General features: G+C 46.3%; 1 protein-coding gene across 1 annotated transcript in view; it reads right to left on the bottom strand.

Moving 5' to 3' along the window:
• The window catches only part of FHIT (fragile histidine triad diadenosine triphosphatase), a 213,621-nt gene that overhangs the window by 138,030 nt on the left and 56,258 nt on the right, over window positions 1-19,333 (bottom strand). Inside the window, exon 3 of the mRNA XM_065408274.1 lies at window positions 3,110-3,178. Coding sequence (XP_065264346.1) covers window positions 3,110-3,178 — 69 coding nt within the window. The remainder of the gene's footprint in view (window positions 1-3,109; window positions 3,179-19,333) is intronic.

Genomic DNA, 19,333 nt, shown 5'->3' with positions numbered 1-19,333 from the left:
TCCTTTGATCACCCAGACCCACAATATTACAGAACCTTTGCATTTAATACACTGGACTCCAAAGATACTTAAACCTAATTCAGTGAGATCTCCCAAAGTACAGGGAATTGCATCTGTCATAGACACATTATTTTCTACCTTTAAATATTCCCCTTATACCTTAAAATAGTGTCAGGAGACAGAATCTCCGAGCCTCACACCCAAATGCAGGATAAACAGGATTTTCCTAAGGGGGCTCAACCTATTGAAGTCCTGATTCCCATTCCTCTGCTCAAACCATTACTCAACAACAGGGATATTCATTCCCAAGACAACCCGGGATAGGAGGAGTGGGGGGAGACATCAAGAGGATGCAGCTCCTTGCCAACATCTTGTCTCCAGAAATCCTACAGACTGATGCCTCAACATCTGGGCACGTTCTTCACTTGTCAAAGAGTGAAGAGTGTCATGGGACTTGCCAGCAATCTACCGAGCATAAACAGATGACAACGTGTCACAGTCTGGAAGGCTCTAAACCAGTTAAAGGCACTTTGGAGATTTACGTTCACTTGAACCAAAGCTGTGATCAGGACTTTGCAGAGAATCCTACACAATAGTTACAGAGCATTTGCTTATGTTGCACTGTGGTTGGGTTTGGTGTACACTTTAATGAGATGTCCCTGTCAAAATGCTTTGTGACAAGTAGGCTGAGCAGCACGTATACACAGGCTATATGTGAATGGGCCTTTGGGGGCAATTACAGAATAGTGTCTATGTTTGCAATCCAAAATATAGCTCCTTTTAGCAGCCTCCCATATGTAAACTAAACCACACTTACAACCAAGATATTGATTGACCTCAGACTATGTTCCAGGGGAGTTGGGATCTGAAGAACACTCCAACAGCCTTATTTCACTGGTTAGCAGTCTACCTGTTACAGAGCTGCAGTCTGCCGATACAGAGTGATCTGCTGACCTGTCAAAGATCCACACGTGGATCTTCCTGACAAACAGATACATCTTTCTGTGACAACATGAGGTTCTGCTACAGTACTGGTCAGTTTCAACCCCTCTTCGACCCGCAAAACTGCACACCTTCCACACCTTCAATAGCCAGCTTTCATGTTTAAATATTGTGATTTCTGGTTCCCCAACTCCCAAAAAATATCAGAAGGATTTCATCCACTGCTCTTACAGTAATGTATTGCTTAACAAAACAAAACAAAACAGAAGAACTTTGTCTTGAACAACTTAAGCTGGGTCTAAATGACAATTTTTTGGCACAATACAGTCTAACATCATACAGTTTAAAGGTTTGAAATCCGGACTTAACTACAGTAATTGAAAAACACATGTGGCTAATTATCAATATCTGAACAACACTGGGGTTTAAATTCATCCTCAAAAGGATATATATGTCAATTTAAAGCCAGATTGCTGTCTGATTTTTCTTTTTGTTCACTATTGCTACAAACACCACCCACGTCCGCTATAACTGAAAGCAATGAGAAAGAAATATCTTGTTTTGTTTGCTTACTTTTTTCCATTTGACTGCACTTAGCGTATAGTCTGTTTCATTATGCTTTACCTGTGTGTGTGGGTTTTACATGCAGCAATGGGGAAAGAAAAGTATTTTTAAAAATTCGAAAATGTCGTTGTAAAACAAAACTAAAAAAGGCAGAGGAACTCAGGGACTGGTGTGGCATCTAAAACTATTTTTAACACATTTTAAAAATATTGATTAGATTTCAAGTTGCTGATATTCCTTTAATCACAGCAGTACACAAGTACTGCCATAATGAACTCATTTGGTCTAATTGTGCATCGTTGGTCACATGTGTTTTCCAGGGTCAGGGCCCCCATCCATCCCATAACTCTCGCATACACATCACTGCCAAAGCTAATATTTCACTGCCATAATCATTTCACAGTCATAACATTTAGAGATGATCCAACACATGGTATAACATTTTTCATTGTAGAATGTGTAAATAACATTCTATAGGGAAACCTTATCATAGGCACATCACAAAGGGAAAAAAAGTGCAACAGCAGAAAAATATCATGAATTCTTCCTAAAACAGATGGCGTGGTGTCGAAAAAAGTTGACATTAATAATTTTCAGGAAGGAATAAAGTCTGTATATTTAAGATACAATCTCTTACCAAGCAACCAAGAAATGCACACAAAAGTGTGTTGATTACAATTTTCATTTAACTCATTCAGATTATCAGCTGGGGAAAGTGGTAATGCCCAATACAAATGTTCATGTCAAAAAAATCAGTAATTTCATGAAAATGTAATTGATTATGGCTCCAATCCTGCAATCGGAGCCACGTGCATATGTATATCAAAGACACACACATCTATTCTGCTTAATTTTGATCTCTAGGGCTGAACTATGAGCTTGTCTTGTTGTGTGGCCCCTGGAGCAGGCCAGGAGGCAGACACTGACTCTGAGATTGGTAATCAGCCTCCTGAGTTTCTCCTTGCTCTGAGGGGGAAGTACCCTGCACCAGGTCCATGGCCAATGAAAGGTATTTTCCTCACAGTGCTGGCGCAGCTATGCTGACCCCTGTGTTGGGGCCTGGTGCAAAATTCTGCCCATTCCCCACCCTGGCCTTCCCACTCCTGTTTGCATGCATGCGGGACAGAACGTGAGATGAACAGGAGTTCTTGTGGCACCTTAGAGACTAACAAATTTATTTGAGCATAAGCTTTCGTGGGCTACAGCCCACTTCTTCGGATGCATAGAATGGAACATATAGTGAGGAGATAAATATATACATACAGAGAACATGAAAAGGTGGAAGTAGCACGTGAGACTGCATCTTCCCCTGTACAACTACTCACAGCAAGGGTAGCTCACATGAGTTTAAGGGGTCGCCCAACACTTCTTTACAGCCCTATGCATTGCATAATTTGATCCTTCACTTGCAAGAAAATCCATATACTATCCTGTTTGGTGTTCTGTAATCACCAGATTCTTTGCCAGCAGTTTAAAAAAAAATCAAATTTGGTGGTGTTCACTTTAAATAATGCCACTTTATCTAGGGCAAGACCTGGCTCGTTAGGTTGATTAAACTGACACCCACTTTGATCTAGCAATAAGATCTTTGAATGAGACCTACCTCATCATAGACACTGTCATTTCTGCTGAAGTCTCCAACCTTCCTTGGAAGTACATGGACATGAACGTGCTGAAAATTCAAAAACAACAAACAATGGTGATTATCTAGATAATTTTTGTAGGCTGACAGTGATGTTTTCCTGACATCCTATTACTACACACTGGCTCCCACTCTATTATTATCAGAGGGAAAAAATGTTAACCTGTTCTATAACTGAATTGCAAATCTTTGCAGACTACATAAGATGAAAAACATGAGAAAGCAACTTTGCTGTAATATGAGCTTTTGAGTGAAATGCCAGAAAGTTTAGGAATTATTCAGAGTTGTCAGTCTGAGTTGTATTTAGCCAGCGCTTTGAAATGACAGCATATCTTAGAGCTGACTGTTGTGACTTTGAAACTGACAGGAATAAGAATTTGCCAACTTCGGATTGCATTAGAAGGTAGATTAGAAGCAGGTGTAAGCCGAGGGGCTGCAGGGTCAGGGTTACAGAGTATTGGCTCGGCAGTGTTCTGAGAAGACTATGGGATAAAGGAAATTCTCCTCAGTCTCTGCTGTCAAACCACACAGCTGTTCAGATAGCAATGGTATTATGGGGAGGACACATGGGGATGTACAGAATGCCTAACAGCATGTATTTTGCAAGGCTAAAAAAAGACATGTTAAAGTTTTGCTTTTACAACATCTTCCAAGAAAGTGGAACCTGAACGTTGCTGGTACAATCTGTGGTGGAGGGCCCTGGTGGCATAAAACCCACTGGGAGTCCAGGTTCTGGGAGAGCCAAGTGCTCACAACCCTTATGAGGAAGAAGAGTTAAGGGACGAGCATAGCCAGAAAGGGCGTGTGGCCAGAGCAGTCACAGAGCGCAACAGTCTTCTGCAAAACTGGTGGAAATGAAGGAGCCCACTGATGTCAATGGGAGTCTTTCCATTGTCTTCAACGGACAAGGGATCGGGCCCCAAAGTCCCCTCCATATTCGGCAGAACCCCAGCGCTGGTAGCTGCAAGAGCAACACCCTCCCTCAAAAGCATCTCTTCCTTGTTAGCTGCCTCCATGAGGTGTGATGTATTGTTGACATCAACAGCTCATCTAAGATTGGCCCTGTTGTACTATGGAGAGAGAGGGGCTGTATTTGATCATGAACTCTGGGGAAAGATGGGTAAATAAATAATTTCAAATACAGTGGAACCCCGCTATAACGCGATCATTGGGGTCTGTGGTGGGGCGGCTGCCCCACGCCCGGAGAGGGTGGGCTGCGGCAGGCCTGGGCGCCTGCCTGGACGCGCAGCCAATCCGAGAAGGGCTTACTGGGAGCCAATCAGAGGACAGATTGGGGCCAGCCAATCAGGGCCCAGCTCAGCCATATAAAAGACTGCTCAGAGCGGGAGCAGTCAGTCTGTCCCAGACCTTCAGAGGGGAAGGTCTGTCTCCAGAGCTGGGAGGCCACGGACAGCGCAGTGCAGGCCAGCTTTAGAGAGTAGGAGGAGGCCCTACTCCGTAGCCTGCCAGGCGGCAGGTCTGGAAGGAGAAGGCCTAGCACGGAGAAGGGCCGTTGGGGGAAGTGGTCCAGAGGAGTAGTCAGAGGAGGAAGGAGAAGGAGGACAGCAAGACTGTCACCAGAGGGCCTCTGGACTGGGACTCAGAGTAGTGGGCGGGCCTGAGTCCTCCCCTTCCCCCCTTATTGTTCTATTGGGCCATACCCTCAGCCATAGGCCGCAGGGAGCGGCCGGCCGGAACTACACCAGATCCTTGACCGAGGGGATCGGACTTGAAGGTGGAAGATTGTGGGTCATCCAACTTCCCCCCGGAAGGGGGTGTGAATGAACAAGGGGACACTGTCGGAGGACAGTGTTCCAGAAGAGGACGCTGGGCGTTGGGAGCAACGCGAGTCCGTACGCCAACTGAAGGCAAGACGACAGGCGGGACGTCACCAGAAGGGGGCGCTCTACTGGATCAAACCAATTCCCCGAGATGACCGGTAGGAGGCGCCACAGTGGTTAGTCCCAATCCTGTCACACGGTCCAAAAAATTCAATTGCGGTAAATGCGGGGTCGCGTTATAGCGGGGTTCCACTGTACTTGTGTTCAGTTTGCAGCAGAGTGTGCGCCCTGGCTAGCGGGAGGGAGGGAGCGGGGGGAGAGAGAGAAGGGGGGCGGTCAGCAGGGCCGGCTTTAGACCAATTTGCCCCGGCAGCGGTCATCTTCGGGGGCCCTGCTCCCCTGGCCAGAGCGCCGGCCGGAGTGCGGCAGCCCCGCAACCACGCGACACCGGCCGGAGCGCAGCAGCCCCGCTCTCCTGGCTGGAGCGCGGCAGCCCTGCAGCCCCGCGACGCTGGCCGGACCATTGGCCGGAGTGTGGCAGCCCCGCCCCGCGACCCCAGCTGGGACCTGCGGCCGGACCGCGGCAGCCCCGCAGCCCCGCGACGCCGGCCAGAGGACAGCAGCCCCGCTCTCCCGGCCAGAGGACAGCAGCCCCGCTCTCCCGGCCAGAGCGCGGCAGCCCCGCACTCCCGGCCAGAGGGCGGCAGCCCCGGAGTCCCGCGACACCGGCCGGAGCACAGCAGCCCTGCAGCCCCGCGACGCCAGCCGGACGCTGGCCGGAGCGCGGCAGCCCTGCAGCCCTGCCCCGCTCTCCTGACCGGACCGCCCGCCGCAGCCGCCGGGGCGGGCTGGAGCCGGCCCTGCCAGGGACAGAGGTGAGAACCCCAGGGGCCCGCCAGGGCTGCAGGGAGAGTCGCTCCTGCTGCAGCCGCCGGGGCATGGATCCCAAACGCCCCGCGCCCTCTGTAGCTGCCGGGGCCAGACTCGTCCCGCGTTATAACCGAATTGGCGGTATCCCGGGGCGCGTTATAGCGGGGTTCCCCTGTAATGAAAACAGGGGGATAAAATTCAAACAAGTGAACCCCCATCTTTTAATAATTATTACTGCTAAGAATCCTCACACCTGAGCTTGTGGAGAGCTTAAGACTAAGCTTGTGCCTGACTAGACTGGCGAAGAGCAAACCAGGCTATTGCAGCGTAGTTCAGCGTCCAGGAAGAAGTGCTAAGGGGAATGCACATGCAGACCAACTGAAAGAATCTCCTACAGGATTGAAGCCTTTTGCCAGCTGGCTCTAAATTCAACCATGAAGCCTATCACAGATACTGTTACTACTGGGGCAAACAAATAGGTAATTAAGTCCCAAAGTTCAAATATGCCTCTGGACGAGCTAGAGAAGGAGGGGGAGAGGGGGAGAGAGAGAGAGAGAGAGAATTAAAGTCCAGCTGCAGCAGCCTGTGCATCTGCGGCCACAGCAGTAAACCTCACAATCTCTCTCTCAGGTATCTCTATAGCACCCATCAGAGCGGTATCTGAGCCTATACTAGAAATTATATCACTGCCATGGGATATTGAGCATTTATCTAACGCTTTCCAATCTGAGCCTTTAACAGCTCCTCTCCTCTCCACCAGCCCAGTGTCACTATCCGTTCACAGCGGGGACACTCGGATACCGAGGCCCAAACTCCTTCCTGGTGTAACTTCACTGCAGTCAGTTCGAAACTCACTTTTGTCCGACTCCCTACCTAGCATTAGACAAGTCACGTCAGTCAGTCTGGCCCAACTCCATCTTGGATTCAGCCCCACTGACTGCAGCAGCAGCCGGCCCAGGGAAATTCCTGTGACGTGTACCAAGGAAGATCCAGGAGCTGGAGGCAGCCATTCTCAGCACAGAGCTGTCCTCTGTGGGCTCCCCTGCCAGCAGAAAAGCCACATGAAGAGCATCAGGCCAAACTCCCGTTTGCAAAGGCTTTTCCAGGATGGATGGAGGGGGCTACAAAATGGCAAGATGGCTTTGCTTTCTCTTTCCCCTGCTCTCTCTCTTTTTGTAACCTGTCCCTGAATACAACCCTTCAATTTGTCATTGGGGAGGGAGAGCAAAGGCTCCTAGTTAGACTAGGATTTTGTTGGGGTTGGTCCTGTTTTGAACAGGGGCTTGGACTAGATCAGGGGTAGGCAACCTGTGGCACGCAAGCTGATTTTTAGTGGCACTCACACTGCCCGGGTCCTGGCCACCGGTCTGGGGGGCTCTGCATTTTAATTTAATTTTAAATGAAGCTTCTTAAACATTTTAAACCTTATTTACTTTACATACAACAATAGTTTAGTTATATATTATAAACTTACAGAAAGAGACCTTCTAAAAACGTTAAAATGTATTACTGGCACGCGAAACCTTAAATTAGAGTGAATAAATGAAGACTCCGCACACCACTTCTGAAAGGTTGCCGACCCCTGGACTAGATGATCTCCTGAGGTCTCTTCCAACCCTAATCTTCTATGATTCTACAAAGCCTCATACTCAATGCCTAGATAGGGTGGAGCTCGGGGCATCCGAAACAGCCCTGAGTGCTTTGTGCAAAGTGTTATATGGATTTTGCCCCTGGTATCACCTGCTGAGTTGCAAATCAACCCTCAGTGATGAACCGCAGCAAGATTTTCAGAACACACGGCTCAAGTGTAGATTGAAGCCCAAAAATCAAAATAATTTTGCCTGTTTGTTTGGTAGGAAATTTACACCCTGCGATATGGTGTTAGCTTCAGTCCATAAGAAGCCTTTGCTCACTGGAATAGAGAGAAATGACAGAAAAAGTTTCAGTTAGCAAGGTAGTCTGACTGCCTCTCCCTTTTTTCCTAGACTGCCCTAGAGAAAGCTGAGGAATACTCTATTGTTTATGCTGAAGAAAAATAATACAGAAAAATAATCATCAGGTTACAGCTGAAGATGCTTTTTGTAGGTTAAAAACTGTGTTTTTTGAGTAATACATCAGTGATAGTGTACTGATAGTGTATTATACTAATATATCATGAAAGCGATAGTGCTGGTATGATGTATTAGTGCAATACATCATCTGGGCATCATTGCTCTGATGATCTATTGCTCAAAACCACACTGCAAGCTGAAAGTTGCTCGTTGGTACCACTGGGCCTTCAATTTTACATTTGGAAAATTAAGGATTTTCAAGAAAAAGAAGAGAATGGAGCTTAAAGGTTGTGCTGGAAATTTCACCAGACCAGAAAGCTTTTGGGGTGCTCCTTCGATTTAAAATGTACACTATATTCTGTAAATAACCTGCCATTCAGTTTCTCTCCTTCTGGAACACACGGGTCTTGATATTTACCTGGCACAGGAATGTCTGAATGCATTTCTGTCCATTTGTCTATAGCCTTATATCAGCTAGCAAGTGGTAGATAAAGACAAACCGAGCTATTTTTAATAGTCGTTTTAATTTCTATGGAAAAGTGTCCCAAGGTATATTTGGGGTAGGTACTATATATGACAGAGACAGACAATCTGGGCAATTCAAGTAGGAACATGATCCAAACCCTACTGAAGTCAATGGGAAGGCGCCTATTGATTTCAATGGACTTGGACTCAGGCTCTAAGACTGAAAAAAGCAGTAAGATACAGTGCACGCTGACTTGCACTGGAAATGTTTCCTAATGTGACCCTCTATCCAGGAAGGCTGCCTGCGATTAGAATTAAAAAGGAGAAACACAAAAGATACGCCAATTGTATTAAAAAAAACCAACCCCCACCCACGTTTATACCAGCATCTGGGCCACTTAAAAGCAGTAGGACAATTTCATGGTTTGTTCCCCTTTACTATTTGCATTATGTTTTTATGGAACGCGATATGTTGTAGAACAAAATCTACCTACCCTATTTAAAAACCAAGGGGTTTGCTTTTCGGATGAGGTAACCATGACCAAGTAAGAAAGCAGGTGGTTTGACTGCAGATATCCCAGATACTTTTTTTTAATACTCTGAAAAGAACATAGAGGACACTGAATTCTCCCTACTGTTTGTGTAATAGAGTCGAGCAGGAGCTGTGAGGTGCAATTACATCTGAAGTGGTTTCCTTCTCTTCTGCTTTCCTGAGAAAATAAGGGGATAAAATAGCAGCATGGATCTGGAGGTGCCATGTGGTGAGAAACATCTGGGACAGGGAACTTACACCTTCTTTCATTTGCCTTCCAATTTAATAGCCTTCTGGGTGGGTTTTTTGTGTGGGTTTTTTTCGGTTCTTCATTAATTTTTTCTTTCACTAAGGCCTTGATCCAGCAAGGCTCTTAAGTACGGGCTCAACTGCCGCATGTGAATAGAACCATTAGGTTGATTGATTCAAGGGGACAATTCACATGCTGTCAAGTATCAGAGGGGTAGCCGTGTTAGTCTGAATCTGTAAAAAGCAACAGAGGGTCCTGTAGCACCTTTAAGACTAACAGAAGTATTGGGAGCATAAGCTTTCGTGGGTAAGAACCTCACTTCTTCAGATGCAAGTCTGTCTGAAGAAGTGAGGTTCTTACCCACGAAAGCTTATGCTCCCAATACTTCTGTTAGTCTTAAAGGTGCCACAGGACCCTCTGTTGCAATTCACATGCTGGAAATTATGCATGTGCTTTAGTGCGTTGCTGCATAGGGGTCTATGTTTGGTTCTCAGACACCACCTGACGGCCAAAGTCTATGCGCCAGATCCTCCTGTGTGCTCTGGCTGCTCTGAGACGCTCCAATGGCACAGAACATCCCTACAATATGCTTAAGAGCCATCTGAAAATTCCCCCTGGCCACAAAGACAGCGTGGGCCTGTGTATAGAGCACTCAATGGGGACCCTGTCCTATTCCAGTCAGGCTTCTTGCTTACATTGGGCAAGTCACTTAACATCTCCATACCTCAGTTTCCCCTCCCACCCTTCATCAATCTTGTCTCTTTAAATCACAAGTTCTTCAGGGCAGGAAGTGTTTCTGTACACTGCCTAGCACAAAACAACCCTGATTTCATGTGGGGCCTCTAGGCACCCCTGTACTAGAAATAATAAATAATAATAGCAGCTCATGCCCCTCCCTCCTCTCTACAGCCTGGGGCAAGGGCTGTGGCCAGTGGCATCCCTATGGCTGGGATCCCTGAACTGCACTCTAGGGGAGATGGCATAACATAAAGCAGCCCTGAGGTTGCTCTACTTTACACTGGTAAAAATGGCCAACTGGCTTCCAGAATAGGGAGGGAAGATGAGAAGAAAGGGTGGAAAGATGGCTTTTAACTTCCTTCCTGACCTGCCCTGAGCTATGCTCAGGAGCTGGGCCTATGTCTTCTTTGCCTATAAAACATGACAATCTGTCCGATGAGATTACTTGCTGACCTCAGAGCCTCTTAGCAGCTCCACAATGTTCTCTTCCAGTGAATTTAGCTCGGGAGAGAAGTAACCGATCGACAGCCCTTGGAAGCTGAGGTCCAATCCGAATTCATAGAAAAAGTGCAGTAGGGGGAGCAATTGTGTTAATGTTCCTCCCACCCACCCCAGCGTAATTAATGTGCCCCACCCTTTTTTGGAAGGACCACAATTAGCGAAGAGAACAGGTCAATCTCTAGCTCCCACGCCCTTCAGCCCCGCCCCACTCCACCAAACAGCTGTCAATCGCTGCTGAGCTGTATTTTCTCTCTCTTAAGAAGTGCTCTTTGGTTTCCCATGATTTTGATACAACAATCCATGGTACTGACATCAGGACTGAGAGGTGTGAACATACGCCTGCAGTGCTTGTGTGTGTTTGTGTTTCTGTTCGGATTTGGCACAGGGAACCCTAACCACGTTCCAAACACCAGTGTGTGCCAGTCACAGAAGAAATCCCCCAAATGCTCTTGTCTACGACCTTCAGAAAGTAATGCCTTTTAGATGGCAAGCTCTCTAGGGCAGGGACTGCCCCCTCTCACCTTTGAAAGGTGCCTACCACATTTGAAGAATATGAAGAATGATCAATAAACAGCAATTGCTAATGGGGAGATTGATCAGGCTGCAGGACAGGAAGCAGTGACAGCCCCATCACTTGACAACCCAGAATGCCCTGTAAGAAGCAAGCCTGCACGGGCCAGGGAACCTACTAGATCCAGCAGATCTTTGCCATCTCCAACATTCGTGTTTCAATGAAGGAATCTTAGGCTCAGGACTATGCAAAATTTTCAATGTGACTTTGGAAGTGGCAGGCTGCCTAGGTCATTCAAGAGTGCACTAATCTCTCTAATATTGAAATCTGGCAAAGAGGCAGGCGTTTGTGGAAATTATACCTCTAAAGTCAAGTTCCAGTGAGCATGAGCTGCAAAATACTTGCAAAAATCTTAGCCAAGAAAACTGGAGCCTGTTTTCCTAGAGATAATCCATCCTGCTCAGGTGAGTTTTGTTTTAATATTGTAGGCCATTCACAGAGTGATGCCTATATCTAAGGTGGTGTGTGTATGTGTGTGTGTGTGTGTATATATATATATATATATATATCATGTTTGAATAGCCGATCAGTCCCCTTGCACTAGTTATAGAAATGTCTGTTGATAGGCTAGAAGTGTTGATAGCTTGCAGAAGTGGATGTTGAAGGTGATTTTGGCAACAGATGGAATGCTAAAGACAGGTGTTGAATCAGCCATCATTAACATATGGCTCCGTGAAGGATATAGAAGATCCCTGTACTATTTTATGACTATTATGTGTGCCGTTTGCCTGGTTGTTATACGGCTTGTTGCAGGGTTACAAGGATAACTTCCAACAGGAAAGGAAACAATAGCCCAGCTAAGAGTTTGTCAGCACTCATCTGGGGCTATTAACTATAATAAGTTACATCCAACCACCAGTGGTGGGATGCATAAACTGGTTCAGGAGCCCCAGGACAAGGAACTGGGGGCCCTGAAGACAGAGAGGGAAACACAAGGGTGGCATGGGGCAAACTGTCACCCCACACCCAGAAGCGGGGGTGTCTGGATGAGCTAAGCCTATCTAAATTTCGGTAAAACAAAGTGTGAGAGGTAATCGCCTTTATTGGACCAACTTCCGTTGGTGAGAGAGACGAGCTTTCGAGCCCCACAGAGCTGTGAAGCTGGGAGCACCTTTCCCAGACGTGAAGAAGAGCTCTGTGGGGCTCGAAAGTGCATCTCTTTCACCAACAGAAATTGGTCCAATAAAGGATATTACCTCGCCCACCGCCTCTCTCTAATATCCTGGGACTGACATGGCTACAACTACACTGCATATAGGTTAGACAACTGCTCACAGGCCCTCTGTGTTTCTAATCCTTTTCTCTTGTTACGCTTTGATTCCTTCTGGTTTGTCTCACTGTATTCTCACATCGGTCACAGGCCCCAAAGGGAAGTCTTATAGGGCAGCCAAATCCACTCAGGCCTGCTCTGCAATCATAGCTGGTATACAGGGTTTGCAGTCAAGGACCCAGTCTGGAGTGAGAGAAAGGTGAGATTCCACGGAGGGAGGTGAAGGCTCAGAGCCTGTCACCTGTGCAGACTGCACTCAGGGGGGGTCAGAGGTACAGCTAGCCCTGCTCTATGACAAGCATTACAACCTTCCTGGCAGATAAAGGCACTGATCGGGACAAGCCACTTTCCCACTTGTTACCGAGCTGTGCTCTGCGACCTGCGGTGATATGCCCCAGGCACAACGTTACAATCAAAGGGACTGTGGTTGGGAAAAGAGCAGAGTTTTGCTGACAGCACTTTCTTGTTTGCTTGAGAACTTCTGCCGTCCATTCCAAAGACACTGGATTTTACAGGAGAAAAAGCTTCTCACAACAAGATTCACAGCAAGAATTCCAGAATAATATCCAGCCTCTGAGTAAGACTGAGAGTGGGTGACAAAGGGTAACACACACACTACTTAGAAAGCAATATGAAAAATAGGGCAATTCTCCTTTCTTGTAAATTGGTCTTCCCATAGCACATCCATTTGTTATTCTTGATTAACTACTTGATTAGTTGGCCCTGTAACAAAAGCACTCTGTAAAAGAAAGGTCTGAACACCTGTAGGTAGTTAGTTACTAGAAAAAGCTCTCTCTATTGGCCCATAAAGATATGTAGCATTATCTGTAAGTTAGTAGGTTCAATAAAGTTGTTGTTATGCAATGCAAACAACTTCAAAGGTGCAGCCCTTCCCATTCATCAGTTTCTAGCAAGCCCCACCTAGGTAGGTCTAGAGACCAGGCATCTACAAATTCTTGGTTGGTCTTGGTTTCCATCTAGCTGGTATGGCGAGCCCCCTCCCAAGTCCTCGCTAACCCTGCATCTCCTACAGAGGCTTCCCTGGTCCCTCTGCTTGGGAGCACTGGAGAGCTTTCACCAAGCTGCCTTCTTCTCAGCAAGATCCTTGAACCCTCCCTGGCTGCCCTTGTAGTCCCCAGCAGACCTGGGTCCTGGTCACAGGCTCCCATCACAGAGGGCTGGCACGGAGAGGCAGAATCAGCACTAGCGGCTCACCTGTAATGGAGGAGGTTACAGGCATGGGTTGCAGGGAGGACAGTGGTGCTTTCAGAGAGTGCAGGGGAGAGAGGGAAAGCTTGGAGGGGAAGATACTGAGTCTAGTATTGGTCATTTAGGTGTAAGATGATGGTGAGACATGCAGGAGATGTCAGAGATGCGGGGGGACTGGATTAAGGGAGACAGGCCGGGAGTTGAAAGATAGAGTTTGTGAGTTATCCGAACAGAGATGGCAGCTGAAGCTTTGTGAGCGGATGGGATCACCTAGAGACAGGGTACGGAGACAGAAGAGGACCAGGGAAACAGCCCTGTGGGAGAATGGGGGAGATCTCCAGGCAAGTCACATGACGCTTTTGCTTTTTCCTTGTTTCCAAGGGCTAAGCTGCAGGGTTGCACTCAGACAGCTAACCTGAGCAGCCACTCACGCCGCTAGTTTTAGCACGCTAGCTAGATCAGAGCTAACGTGTGTGTACATCTGCCCGAGCTGGGAATGCCACCTCCCAGTGCCAGCCTAGCCAGACCCTTAGTGGAGTATATTTTCAAACAGCTCCCAACTCAGAGATCCAGCATCCTCGGTAAACGACTTATCTGTCGACGACTAGGAAATGTTACAAAGAGGAGCTGTGGGTGGGCCGGAACAAAGACCTCTGACACCATAATGATAGGAATGGAAGGGAAAACTACGCAAGAACCTTTTCAAACCCACTCAAGAGCTGAGGTTAAAACTTATACAGCACAGGGGAACATTGAGCGTTTACTGGAGAGCAGCCAAAAAGCAGGAAACCTGGCATGAATCACGATAATTAGCCCATGCAACAGCACCATTCGCGTCAATGTGGGTCCTATGGCACTGTCTTTCTGAGAGGTAACGAGGGACTGAGTGAAAGTGAACCGGGCCTGCAGCACTGCCGCTGAGCTGAAAGCAGACTCCTTGCCCCTCACCCACGGCCCGAGGCTCAGCACGTGGGAATAACTCTGTGGAAGTCAACAAAGTTCCACTGGCGTAAAGCTGGGACGAGAGGAGAATCCGGCCCATGGATTCTTGCCATCTACCTCTCACTTCCCTGCATGGGCCATCCTATCGCGCCGTTCTGTCTCTGCAAGCTCTACGGACTATTCTAGGATCATTTAAACAATCCAGGAGATACGGCTGGGACTGGGAATCCAGGCACTCAACTACCACTGAAATGCCACAGAAACTGGTTACTTAATTCCCTTCAGCTCCTTTCAAAATCCCTGCTTCCGATGGCAGAGCCTCTCCTTTCGATGGGCTGAATGCTGCAATCCAGACCTCTGCAGCACTCCCCTTAACTCAATGCCCTGGGTGAGGAGGGCAGGGTTTGGCCCAATGAGAGGTATGTCCTGGCGTTCATTTTAACCAGAGGTACTCTCCCGTATGTGCATGCAGAGGGAACGACTATGTCCTTTACGTGAGCAAGGGCTGCAGCCAAAGGACATTGATTTCAGCAGGTTTCCCTCCCCATCAGAGCCAGAAAATGCAGGGACTGTCTGTCCTGTCATTCAGCTCCTGTGCGCCACTACAGGGGTGCAAAGGGGCTGGATTCTGGCTGCAAATACCCAGCACAGAATGTTCAACAGAGGGGGAAGTCCCTGCTGGTGCATCTGAGCCCTGCACCTCTGTCCCCCCAGGAGCCGTTTTAAGAATTGTTAGGGCCAGGGGCTTGCCCTGAGGGTCAGGAAGCCGAACCAATTCCTGTCCACATCCTGCATGGTGCCAGTTGGAGCTGTGGTACAGCACTGCCCCATTGTGTTTACTCTGTTGTTGAGCAGTAACAACACTGTAGGATTTACATAGTATCTTCTACCCAAGGATCTCAAACCATTCTCCAAATAGCAGTGAATTGAAAACCTTGCTGCACCCATGTGAAACATCATCTCCATTTTACAGATAAGGCACAGAAAGGTGAAGTGACTTGCCCAGGGTCCCACAGGAAGCCTGTGGCAGACTCCAGAACAGATCCTGGATCACCTGGCTCTCAGTCCTATCCCTTGCCCTAGATTAGCCTTTCTCCTTAATATCCATATCTGCCGCAAAGCACTGGGATGCACATTTAAACTGTGACTGCATATTCTCCCCCAAGTCTTTCCTTGCTCCGTGATGAATGCATATTGCCTTAACACTTGCCATACACATAATTACAGTTCTTTAATTTGTTTCAATAACATGTATTATAATAAACATTTACTGCTCCATGAATAAACATTGAAATGAAGCTCCTAATGGGGGTTATGTGTTTCGAAGCCATTCATGGCATCGGTAAAGTCTCTCTCTACACTTAATGAAAGCCATTTCCATAATCTGTGCATTATTGCTTAAGCCTCCCTTTAGGAATATTTTACAAAGTAAAATTTCTGTGAAATATCATCAGCCCAAAGAGAAAATGTTAAGAGGATTATCAAATTGTCCTGTTAAAGGGACAGCGCACGCTTTCATGTCCCTCCAGAGATGCTAACACACTAATTATGGGCAATGTGCTGGCTAATTATCTCACTGGTCCACTGCATTATGACTGTGCTTTTCACTTCAGAGACCTCGTTTAATGAAAAGAATGGGAGCCCTCTAAAAGGTCAGATACAAAGGGCAATAAAATGCTAATTTATTTTTTAGCGCTAATCAGATACATTTCAGACCCCGAAAAAATCTTGTAAGGTTCAGCAGGCTCCAAGAGGTAAAGGTAGAATCAAGAAATGAACGAGAAATATTCCTGTCCAGAGAGTCTGATGCAGCTTAACTCAATCTAATTCATACTGTCCCATAACTAATATCCAGGGGCTGATCCTCACCTCATTGAAATTAGTGTGAGTTTGACCATTGGCTCTGATAACAGATGGACTTGGTACCTGAAATGAGATCTAAAGACCATTGATGTCACTGGAAAGACTCCAGAGGACTTTCAGGTCCCTAGAGAATTAATAATGATCTCTCTCTCTCACACACACACACACACGGTATTTCTCCACATGCATGGGGACAGCTGAGATAAGGGGTGAAATATTCCTTGTCTCCACTAGAAGGAAATAAGAGCATCCAAAATAGTTCCAACAGTCCAACCTCTCTTGAGGACAGGAGCGGGGATGGGAAAGATGGAGGGCCATCAGAGAAATTCAATTGTAAAAGGATTTACACTGGAGACAAAACAATGACTTGCTTATTTTTTGGGGGGAGGGAGGGGGACACTAGTATCTCGTGTGGATGGTTCTCTGTTACACAATTGTTGCAAGTATGTTCTAGAGGGACAGGGTTAGTTTCTGAGGGACTGAAGTATTGTTCATGTCTCCTTCCTGGCTCCTCTTCCATTCATTAGAGCCATTCAAAGAGGGGCCACTGCAAGGAGAAGGTAAAGATTTTCAGTGACAGTCCCTAAACCAAGCCCCACAACTCTGGGTGAATGATGAAATATCATTCAAGCTGCACTGCTTGTCATCACAGGATCGGTCAGTCTGTTGGCCAAAACTCCCCAAGCTTTGTGTCAGTCATGAGTTCTCTCCTGTCCCTGAGAGCCACATCGCCTTAGAACTGGGAATATCTCTGTGCCTAGGGGCAACAAGCTCAAGACCAAATAATGTTATTTATATACAAAAACTACACCAAGCAGCCATCGCTCCCTGAGTGTAGGAATATTTCTCTGTTTTATTGCCAAGTCTGCACATTCATCTGAGCGCTTTCGCTGCTTCAGTGAAATCTTTTACATGTAAAATGATCTTCTGCTGTAAAAAGCTGATTGTAGGCGATTTAGTATTTCAAAGATGGCAATTTATGTGACTGGAACAAAATAAAGTTCAACAGAAACAGAATTTTACTTAATCAGAAATTCTTTAATGTTTCAGTGTGGTTTTCTCTTCATATTTTTCTTCCCACGGTACCGGCCTCTATCTTTCATTTAGCTTGAAATAGAAGAACTTAGCTAAATCGTGATTTTTATCTATTTGCGTATATGTCATTTTCCAATATAGTCTTCACCTTGTATTTAATGTGTTCTTAGAGTCATCATATTGTCAAGGTGCCGATCCTGCAATCGCTTGGACATATCCTCAACTTTAAGCTCCTGAAGTCAATGGAACTGCTCATACGCTTTAAAGTTAAGCACATTTGCAAATTTGTGAGTGTTTCCAGGATCAGAGCCTATGTTTTCAAAAGGGCCGAGGCCCCGCCATCCCTTTTTACTAACACAGTTTGTATCCACAAAGGGCAAAACTCCTCCTTACTTCAATGGTGCGGGATCAGGCTCAAAATGAGCTGCAATTGCAAATCTCAGTACTTGCACTTCTTGTCACCTGAGGTACATCTGCAGGGAGGGTGTACGAGACTTGGGCGATCAGATTGATCCCCGCAGTTCAACTCTGGGTGCCAAATGCTGGCACAAATTACATCTGCCAAAGGGAACATAGATCCTTTAAGTCGGTCATCTCAGGCCTGATTCAAAGCTCACTGAAATGAATGGAAAGACTCATTGACTTTACTGGGCTTTGGATCAGCCCCAGAAGAACAGCAGTGTGTCACCGCCAATGTTACCTCGGGTTTGTGGTGTTGTTTTGTTTCTTTCTTTGTTTTTTTTATAAAACTCCAGGGCAAGCCCACTCAAAGGCCTCGAAAAATCAGTCTCTACACATTACTGAGTGTGACTAGCAGCAATGAGAAGGAAGGATCTCATCTCCCAAACTCATGGTGCAAATGCTCGTTCATTCTTGTGCTGCTCTAGCAGCAGGCGATTTCTTCTTACTCTTCTTCAGATTTGGCCTGAATCTACTCCATTAAAGTCAGTGGCAAAACTCCCATTAACTTCAATGGTGCAGAATCAGGTCCTTTCTGAGTTAAAGAAAGATGACATCAGAGCTGGTCAAAAATGTGGAAGAATAATTACAAAAATTGTCCCAACATTTGGGGGGGGTTAATCCCAATTTAAAAACAGATTTCCCCCCCAGGTAGCACTTTGCAATCAGATGTAAACACATTTCGTTTTTCTTTACCTTGTTTATATTACACTCTAAACTCTTTTGGGCCAGGACTGCAATTTACTAAATATCTGTACAGCACCTTGCACAAAACGACCCTGAGTCAGTCTAGGCCATTATGCACTGCTACAATAACAATAATAATCAATACAAAGAAAGACATCATTCATTAGTAATTGGCGAAAAACAACACAGCCGTTTCACTTTGCAGATTTAATTAAGGAAATGTATATCTATTCAACCCTTCTGTATATTCATGAGCCATTTACAGGCAAATGGTACACTTAGTAACAGAGCTCGTCTAGTGCACCCTAACCTTGATCCACATGAATTACCCCTAATTGGGAAAAGAGTTATTTCAAAATCATTTACGTCTGAGAAGTGCTTTAAACCTTGGAACTTTGTAAGATTTCTAATAGACACTGCAGTTTGCCAGGCTCCCAGCTGAGACTGCCAGACCTGCTGTACTGGAGAACTTGCACCAGGCATTTGGTCCAAAATGTCCATTGATTGCTGTGATGAAGGCCACATGGGCAGGAGGTCGGTAAACGTGTGCAGTTTATGATTATGTCCCTAAGTCATTTAACCTTCCGAATTAACATTGTGTGCACCTTGTCACCCAACGGGGGCTGTGCAAGCAGGTGAAAAGATAGATGTATATTCCTAATGACTGCTTAGGAGACTGCTGAGCTTTGGTCTGTGCCCATGTTGGTTCAGTTCATTAATGTAATTAACCAACAATCAATCTTTTTAAATTAGTTACACAAAAACAGCCCTGCCAGATCAACTGACATGAAAGTGAGGTCACGCTCCGTTTCTGCACGATTTAACACTCACTCTGGAACAGAGTACAGGGCGTTAGAAGCATGGCAAACTGGAGCCAAATTCATTTTGAAGCTCTACAACTTAATTACAGGGTACAAAATCTGTGCAGCTGGCTTGGTGTTATTTTGCACGGACTGCCATG

The sequence above is a fragment of the Emys orbicularis genome, chromosome 7, assembly GCF_028017835.1.
Source record: "Emys orbicularis isolate rEmyOrb1 chromosome 7, rEmyOrb1.hap1, whole genome shotgun sequence".
Taxonomy (NCBI): domain Eukaryota; kingdom Metazoa; phylum Chordata; order Testudines; family Emydidae; genus Emys; species Emys orbicularis.
Note: the sequence above shows the minus strand (reverse complement) of the source record. Positions and strands in the feature narration are given on the sequence as shown.